The 9496-nt window shown below is 37.2% G+C and overlaps 1 protein-coding gene across 1 annotated transcript in view; it reads right to left on the bottom strand.

The window, feature by feature from the left end:
* The window catches only part of dysc (whirlin protein dyschronic), a 23841-nt gene extending 17317 nt beyond the window's left edge, over positions 1-6524 (bottom strand). Inside the window, exons 1-2 of the mRNA XM_017626379.1 lie at positions 5721-6524; positions 5516-5648 (exon numbers count right to left, since the gene is read on the bottom strand). Of these exons, the coding sequence (XP_017481868.1) occupies positions 5516-5648; positions 5721-6524 (937 nt within the window). The remainder of the gene's footprint in view (positions 1-5515; positions 5649-5720) is intronic.
* Positions 6525-9496: the final 2972 nt, after the last annotated feature.

Consider the following 9496-nt stretch of genomic DNA (forward strand, 5'->3'; position numbering starts at 1 on the left):
TTCAAAAATCAACGCAAAACTTGCACTTCATTAGACTAAAATTTTATGGGCTATAAAATTGCATACCCAAAAATTTTCTAAGAATTTAGAATAAAAAGTTGAAATTTTGATAAAAATTTGTTGTATTTTCTTAAATTTTATATAAAGCTTGAAATTGTAATTTACACGGTTTTGCTTAAAGCTTAGACCATATTTTTATATAAAAATAACAAAAAATTTTGCTGCAAAAATATTACGAATAATTAAGAAAATACAACACGTGGTCATTTGATTGAGTCACTATTTTTGAAGAGGGAGAAAAACGTGAATAGTAGTGGTGGGGATGGACCAAAAATTTCAAAATATGCCTAATGGTATTGATAAATAGTGCCGAAAAGCAGATGAAAGTGCCACAAAATTAAAATTTCGTTCTTTCTGACGTTTTAGTTATTATTTATTTTATATAAAAATCTAACTCGTTAGTAATTTAACAAATACCATATATGTAAAAAATCGACATTTAAAACTTTGTACAAAAAATGTAAAAATACAGCAGGTTTTCGCACAACAAACTTTTAATTCAGAATTNGTTTTGATGAAACTTTTTTGAATTTTCTGAAATTTTGTATAAAGCTCGAAACTGTAATTTACACGGTTTTGCTTAAAGAAATTTTTATATAAAAATAACAAACAATTTTGCTGCAAAAATATTACGAATAATTAAAAAAAAAACATCACGTGGTCATTTGTTTGAGTCACTGTTTTTGAAGAGAGAGAAAAACGTGAATAGTAGTGGTGGGGATGGACCAACAATTTCAAAATATGCCTAATGGTATTGATAAATAGTGCCGAAAAGCAGATGAAAGTGCCACAAAATTAAAATTTCGTTCTTTCTGACGTTTTAGTTATTATTTATTTTATATAAAAATCTAACTCGTTAGTAATTTAACAAATACCATATATGTAAAAAATCGACATTTAAAACTTTGTACAAAAAATGTAAAAATACAGCAGGTTTTCGCACAACAAACTTTTAATTCAGAATTTTTAGAGTGATTCCAAGCTTACAATTTTACGTACTTTTCCCATATAAACTGTGCTCGAGGGTTTTTTAAATTATCGAAAACATATGACACCGTCAGCAAAAAAAAAAATAAAAAATTATCAAAAATCAACGGCATTTTGCAGATACTTACAAATTTATTTAATGGACTATAAAACTGCAAACTTAGAATTTTTTCTAAAAAATTCTGAATTAAAAGTAAGTTGTTGCAAAAACTTACTTTTTGTGCTGCGTATTCGCAATATAATTCAGCTTTTTGTCAAGAGCTGCCACACAATATTTCTCGCGGCCCTGATTTTAATTTTTTAGTGCTTTTAATTTTACCTTTTTGTAATTTTCTAATCTATAATGTAATATATGTGTTTTGTTACACATTGGCATATTATGCCAAGTTTCTATGATTTACGATTGTGCCAAAACGGGTTCAATTGTGCTCAAAGTGCCTCTGAGAATAAAAGTGCCAGAAATGGTACTATTGTGTCGACTTTTCCATCACTGGTATGGACAATGCGAAAGGCAGACAAGCAAAGCCGCCGCTCTTTGGTGTGACGGGGCGTATGAGTGACCCGCTTGTAGCAGGCATACATACATATGTTGCTTTAAGCCTTCTTGGCCGCTAAATACGCATTCATGACAGTTACAAGCCTCGTTTGGCATTAAGGTTGGCAGGAATTGCGCGTACGTGCGTGCGTGTGCCGGCAGGTCAGAGCTCCGCCGTACACAACTGCATTGGTGTCGCCAGTTGTTACGTGTTAGCTGTAGTGACTGAACAGGCGCATTCTATGACAAATTTTGAAAATTTATTAAAGTTGCGTTTAATGCATGCGTACATATTAACTTATAAAGAACTACATCTGATTCGCTATGTTTTTTTTTATGACAGCGATTCATTACGAGCCATAATAGCATTTATTGATTATAAAAATACATACAACAAAACTGTTACGCTACAGTTAAATATAACTGGCAATACGTTTAGCATGTAAGTACCTAAGTATGACACTTTATATATACATATGTACGTAATACATATCGACGGTATTACGTATGAACATCTCAGAGAATGAGCGCTTGCCCTTCTCTTTCCCGTTCCTTCTTGCAACTGCAACACCCTCTGCCCGCATTCTGAGTTTTGTGGTCTTTGCGGCTCGTTGCAATTGTGTCGCTCTGTGCTCTGCCCTGCTTCGTTGTTTTGTTGTAAAATAAGTATTTTCCGATATCACTGCCTGTGACTTTCGTAGTATTTGTTTTTCTGCATGCACTTGTGTGGGNATATGAACATCTCAGAGAATGAGCACTTGCCCGTCTCTTTCCCGCTCCTTCTTGCAACTGCAACACCCTCTGCCCGCATTCTGAGTTTTGTGGTCTTTGCGGCTCGCTGCAATTGTGTCGCTCTGTGCTCTGCCCTGCTTCGTTGTTTTGTTGTAAAATAAGTATTTTCCGATATAACTGCCTGTGACTTTCGTAGTATTTGTTTTTCTGCATGCACTTGTGTGGGTGTGAGTGTGTTAACAATAACCGAAGGACACCAAAAGTGGGTGACAAACACACACACACACACCAGCACACATAAATAAGTAAAAATGAAATAAAAGAAAGAAACTAAAGGAGACAACAACATTGCCGGTTGCTGCCAGCTGCTAACTACTATCTGCTGGTTGTTGGCTGTTGGCTGGTGGCTGCTTGCCTTTGCCGCATGCAATTGACGTATGTACGAGCACTATTTTTGTTCTTGCTGACACTTTTGTGGTTAATGCTTCTCTTATTGTTGTTGTTGCTATCATTATTATTTTTGCTTCCTTCCCCTCTTTACCGTGCTCGTGTTATTTGAAATACCGCAGTGTAGTCATGTAAAAAAAATGTACGGTCTGTCTGCTCGCTTGACTGCCATGCACCAAAGGAAGAACGTCAAAGCGCAAAAGGAAAACAAAGAATGTCAAATTACATTCAAATATGTCACACGCACACAAACATACAACCACTTATTTAGTTGTGTGGGTATGTTGTATTTACATATACATACATATCTATGGTGTAGGTATTGAAGGGTACTACGGAGCGTGTTGGAGAACCTGTGAAAGGCAGTGAAAGGCAATCTCCGTCGATCAAGGTCAGACCAGAGGAAAGGGCGCCCGAAGGAAGCAGCGAAAATTGAGGGATTTAAGACTTAAACGTGACAGCTTTGTGGAAGTAAGAAATTTATATATTTTTACTTTAATTTTTGGTGAATTGAAGTAAGCTTTTCGACATTTTGCAGGCATTCAAAGGTTAAACTCATTTGACACACTTTTTGTGATAGTTTTTAAGCAGCAACATTGAATAATAAAATTTTCTTCTTTTTAATCACGCTTTTCATCCACCTAGATTCCTTATATGGAAAGATCAGGTGGAGAAGGACTTGGCTTCACTTGGCGTTTCCAATTGGCGTCAGTTGGCACAGAGGAGAAACGACTGGCGTGCTTTGCTGAACTCGGCCAAAATCGCTTAGGCGGTTACAGCGCCAAAAAAGAAGAAGAAGANAAGGTCAGACCAGAGGAAAGGGCGCCCGAAGGAAGCAGCGAAAATTGAGGGATTTAAGACTTAAACGTGACAGCTTTGTGAAAGTAAGAAATTTATATATTTTTACTTTCATTTTTGGTGAATTGAAGTAAGCTTTTCGACATTTTGCAGGCATTCAAAGATTAAACTCATTTGACACACTTTTTGTGATAATAAAATTTTCTTTTTTTTTATATCACGTATTTATATCGTCTTTTCATAAAAAAGGTAAATTTAGTTTTTTTTTTCGATTAATTACGAATTTTCGATTACAAGCAATCGACTTCGTCATTTCTAAGCTTAAAATGTCTACATTCTTTATAAATTATCACGTTTTATCGATGTCTTATCGTGTTTTGAGCAAAAAATTGTTTATTGTTCATTTAAATTTTTTCGATTATTTACATACTACTATTTTTCGATTACGTTCAATCAATAGTTCTTCGATGAAAATATTTCAGTGCGAAAGATAATGAGTAGTTAGTATTTGCAGTTTTTCGATCAAAAATAATCGACGTTAAAGTTTTGGTTCACACGTTTAATATTTTTTAATGAAATAATATTTTTCAATTCTTTTTCGAAACCAAAACAGAAGGTTTTTTTTTTAATCTTAGATCTTCTATTTCTGTAACAACTTTCATCGATATTTTTTTTTGCAAAACTAATCCTTAGTTTTATATATTTCAGTTATATTTTTTAAATTTAAAATTTTCAGGAACTTAATAAAAATCATAATTTAACCATTAAAATTTGATTTCTATTTTTCCGATCAAATTTAAATAAATTTCTTATCGTTATTTTTTCTTTTTATTATTGCGATCATATTTTGACAGTTATTTTGGCTATACAGTCGCAGTCCCTGTTATAAAGGTTAAAAATGATCGAGAAAAATAAAAATCCAAACCAAGTAACAATTAGTTTTGGTCGAAAAACAATTGAAAAATCACAATACATATAATGATTTAATTGGACCGAAAAATAAAAAACTCCGAATTTAACGATTATTCTTCATCGAAAAAGTAGAAATCAATATTAATTAAAAATTTTTAATGATCTAAAACTAAAAAATCTTGATATTTAACGGTTATTTTCGGACCTTTTTGATAGACCTGTTGTCATTTTTTCGCTCAGAAATATCCCAGAGGTATAAAATAATAGCTAAATATTTAATAATTTTGCAGATACTAATATCTTGGCCGCTGTGGTGTAGTGGTAAGCAGCGTGCCCTTCCACTCCGCAACGCCTGGGTTCAAGCCCTCGTCAAAGCAACAGCGCTCGCCCCCCGACAGGCAATGGCAAACCTCCGAGTGTATTTCTTCCAAGAAAAACAGCTTCTCATAAAAATGCAATCGCCGTTCGGAGCGGGCGTAAAACTGTAGGTCCCTCCCCTTTGTGTGACAACATCAAGGGGCACACCACAAATCGGAGGAGAAGCTCGGCCAAACACTAAGATATGTGTAAGCGCCATTTTGTTATTATTATTATTAGTATCTTGATAATATTTCGCATAGACAAAAAATATTCGGAGGTTGAATTTTTTCGAATAAAAAACAAAATTGTTTGTTTATATTGTTAATGATTTTCGATCACACTTTATCGTAGTCGCTGCTCTTGTACTTTTTTATGCATATTTTCAGATTTCTAAACATCGATATTTTTGAACAAGAAAGCACCACAAAGATGTAGATAGCATAAAAACTATTTATAATCGATAAATTTAGTCGAAAAATATTTATTAGTACAGTAACACCACACTTGGTCAAAACTTGGCAAACAAAACCTAGCTACTAAGTTCAATCAAAAAGTTAAAAGAAAACTTCATATGTATAACGACTTCATGTGATTCATTTAAAACTCCATGAAGATTTGAGTTCTATGTATGTATGTTTATAAATATTTTCCAAAAAATTTTTTTTTGTTTTTTTTTTCACTTACCTGAGTCTTTTCCTCCCTTAACACAAATACCAAAACCATGGTCGATCTGTTGATCGCGCGACATGCTTATGGTACGTGTGGTTAATTCATGAATATTGATTATACTACGATCCCGATCTCGCTCACGATACGTCTGTAAAGAAAAGGTGAAAAATACATTCAATTCACTTATTCATAAATTCTCAACTGAATTCCTTTCACCCACCTGATGCGTGGTCGAGGGTGGACTGCTCGCTGGACTGCGCCGTCCGGTGCGATCTCTTGTGCCGTTGCTGCAGTGATAGCTGCTTGTAGGAACTGAAGACGATTGTGTCGCACCGAACATGCGTAGCACCTGCTCTGGCGAAATCGGCCGCTTCTTATTGCCATTCGCCATGCCCATGTTGCTGTGTGCGCGTCCGCCCATCGTCGCCGTTGAGTTGGGCAGCGTGCCGCCGCCCCCAGTGGCCGCCATGTGGCTGGTGGGTGCGGCTGTCGACGAGAGGTAAGACGAACCGCGGCCCGGCAATGAGCCGCCTTTCGTTGGCGCACCTGCCGTATTGTAGTAGTAGTGCGGTGAATGTGGCCGCTCTACAATCGTATACGATGTACCGGGCGGCGAGTAATAGAGCCCTGAACGACCGCCACGCAACGAACTCGTACTATTACCGATACGCGAACCAATACCGTACGTGCCACTCAAGCCAGCCGATGACGAGCCAACCCCACCCGGCGGTGGACTTATCATACCAAAGGACACGTCTTCCGCCTCGTAACTGCTCGGTGCGCGCATGGGATGCGCACTGAGACCGGCCGAACTGCCGGTTGGTACGCTTGATGAGGATTGTGGTTGTTGTAGGCCGTACGCGGCACTAGGATGCAAAGCCGTCGCATGTGCGGGTGGTGCGTAATAATAGCCACGCGAACTCCATCGTGAGGGTCCAAGATCGCATAGTTCTGCATAATCATTGCCAGCTGCGCTCATTGTCGGGGGGTCGCCGTCGTATGGTAAGCCGCCCCCAAGGCGCATTAAAAGACACACTGCAAGAGGGGGAGAGAAATGTGTAAAGTTATTAATGGAATAGGCGAGAATTATTTGTTTTTATTAGGAAATAAATAAGACAAGATCGAAATAGGACTCTTATAAAAATATACTTAATTCTACAATTTAAGCCTGGTTAGTTTAGGGCCCCATGCCTAGTATGTTGCGAAAATGTCGCTTAGTCCAGAAAGGTCCTTCTTTCTAAGATAATTTAGCTCAAAATCCTGTGGTATCTATCACTGATGTGTTTGGAAACAGCACATCTGATATTTCGTGCCAAGAGTTATGCGGCTCCCTCGGCTAATTTCATCACGTTCCCCCCTCACTTCTTTACAAAGTTCTATTTAAAAGTTTAATTCTACTGCGGCCATTTGAGTCGAGTGTGATTTTACAGGCCTCTCTAAAAACCATTGAACTTGGAAACACTCGCTGTATCTGGTAAGCATAAAAAGCTTTTGAATAACTCAGTGAGAGGGGACACCTGTATATTTATATGTATGGCGAAAAAGTAGTGGGTAGGCACTGTGACCAATGGTAATCAACTATTACCACATTTGCAGGATTGTAAGCCATGCAGAGTCCGCAAAAGACTCCGAAAGCAGTGCCCGGAGTATGCATCAGACTAGGCCGAGCATACTTTGAAGTGTCATCTAATTAAAACTTAAGAAAGTTCAATTACATGGCAGTTGAGAAGTGCATGTGAAAANCAGCTCAATTCAATTCTGCTCTCCTTATTTTTAGTGGTTTAGTGGTTTAGTGGTTTCGCTGGGCGAACACTAGTTTTACTAAATCAGCGATAAAATTTTACTCAATATTTCGAAATGAAAGAAGGATGGCGCCATTTGAAAAATCTTTATTAATTTAGTATAACGGTATTATTTAACTCCATTTGGGTCAATGCGGGCGACTATCTGTAGTATTATAGCAGTTCTTGTGTCAGTATTTTCGATTTTAAAAAGTTTAAAAATCCCTAATTCCAATTAAGAGAAATGTTCAACAGCGACCAGTTGAGTTGAGTTTTTTGAAATGGGTATAATGAGTTTAATTGCAGTCGTAATTTATTCAATTTCAACCTACTTAGCAACGTTTAGTGCAAACAAAAGTCCAGGCGCATATGTCGTCATTCAGCGATTCACAAATAAAACCATACAATTTTACACCGTTATTTACATTTTACTGGCATGTAATTGNATTTGCACATGCATTTAGGCGCCTGGTGTTAACAGACGCGCCTAAACAGCTTTCAATATCGAGACAATAAAGTATGAATGTTCTTGTCTAGAAATATTGTTGGACATATAGAACTAAATTTTTTTGAAAATCCCAAGCAGAGAACGTTGGTTTTACTCAATATTTCGAAATGAAAGAAGGATGGCGTCATTTGAAAGATCTTTATTAATTTAGTATAACGGAATTATTAGCTCCATTTGGGGCAATGCGGGCGACTATCTGTAGTATTATAGCAGTTCTTGTGTCAGTATTTTCGATTTTAAAAACTTTAAAAGTCCCTAATTCCTATTAAGAGAATGTTCAACAGCGACCAGTTGAGTTGTGTTTTTTGAAATGGGTATAACGAGTTTAATTGCAGTCGTAATTTATTAAATTTCAACCTACTTAGCAACGTTTAGTGCAAACAAAAGTCCAGGCGCATATGTCATTCAGCGATTCACAAATGAAACCATACAATTTTACACCGTTATTTACATTTTACTGGCATGTAATTGCACATATGCACAAATCTTTTTGCCCTCATGCATAGCCTATGCTAACATGACATCCTAACCCAGTGTTCAGAGCTCCCAAGCGGACAAAGTACAGATTAATCAATCTGTTGGAACATTAAAAGCGCTGAATAGTTTCTTAGTTATGAGTGACTGCGAACAACCAAACGAACGCATGCTTCTTCTATACGAGTGCATGTGTACACAAATCTATTGCAATGCTGGCGCTACAAAACAAAAAAAGGACGCCATGCAGAGTGAAGCGCGTAAAGTGAAGTGAAGCACTCTCAGAGGATTTATTGTCTGAGCTCAGCTGAACTTTTGTTGCGTTTAGCTATTTAGATATCGTCGTTTAAAGTACAAAACCGCGTGTCGTCATTCTGCAAAAACCGCGTAACTGACATTTGCTAACAAAAATTTGATTTGCTCACACAAGCTCTTGGCTCAATCCTTATCCATTCGTCCTGAAATATATCAGCCAGGAATGCGATTGCTTTATAAAAAAGAGAACATTTTGAAATATGAGTGTTTTTACTCCTCTAGAAAATAATTTACATAATTACAAACGCGGTTTTGCATTTTGTTGATACGCAGTTTTGCAGTTTTGTTGATACGCGGTTTTGTACTTTAAACGACGATATGTGAGTTGTGCCAAAGTGTGATTGGAATGTGTGTGTTAAGCTTTACTCCTTGCATTTACATTTGAGCCAAGTGAGAATGAGTAGTGAGTGGGGTTGGCAATGCGTTCGAAAGCCCAAAGGATAAGCACACACACACACACACACGAAACCACCGATACGCTTTTGCAATGACAAAACATACCTAACGGCGGCTGCCGGAAGGACACGCAACACAACCGCATTAGCCACATGGCGTTGAAAGTCACAGTAATGGACTGCAGCGCCTACGACCTGGACTGGCCGCAGCCAGAAAGCTAACAAATGTAGGCAATTGAGGATAGTACAGCTACCTCAGCTCTCGTGTGTTTGCCGCGGTGGAAGCAAAAATTCTAGTCATAGCATAGTTTTGTGATTTACGCGTTGCATTCGCCTGTGTTAAGCTGAAAATTGCCAAAGGACAAAAGTGTCGCTGCTGTGTACTCGCTTGTATGTAAATATTAGTGTATGCACTAGGAATGTTAATCCCGGGATCCACGGGAAAAAAGTGTTTTAGCGCATAAAATAAGCTTCAAAACTAACAAATATCTTTTTAAGATAAATAAATATTTTTTTTTTGTAA

This window comes from Rhagoletis zephyria, unplaced genomic scaffold, assembly GCF_001687245.7.
Source record: "Rhagoletis zephyria isolate East Lansing unplaced genomic scaffold, Rhagoletis_zephyria_1.1 Rzeph_scaffold_04584, whole genome shotgun sequence".
Lineage (NCBI taxonomy): Eukaryota > Metazoa > Arthropoda > Insecta > Diptera > Tephritidae > Rhagoletis > Rhagoletis zephyria.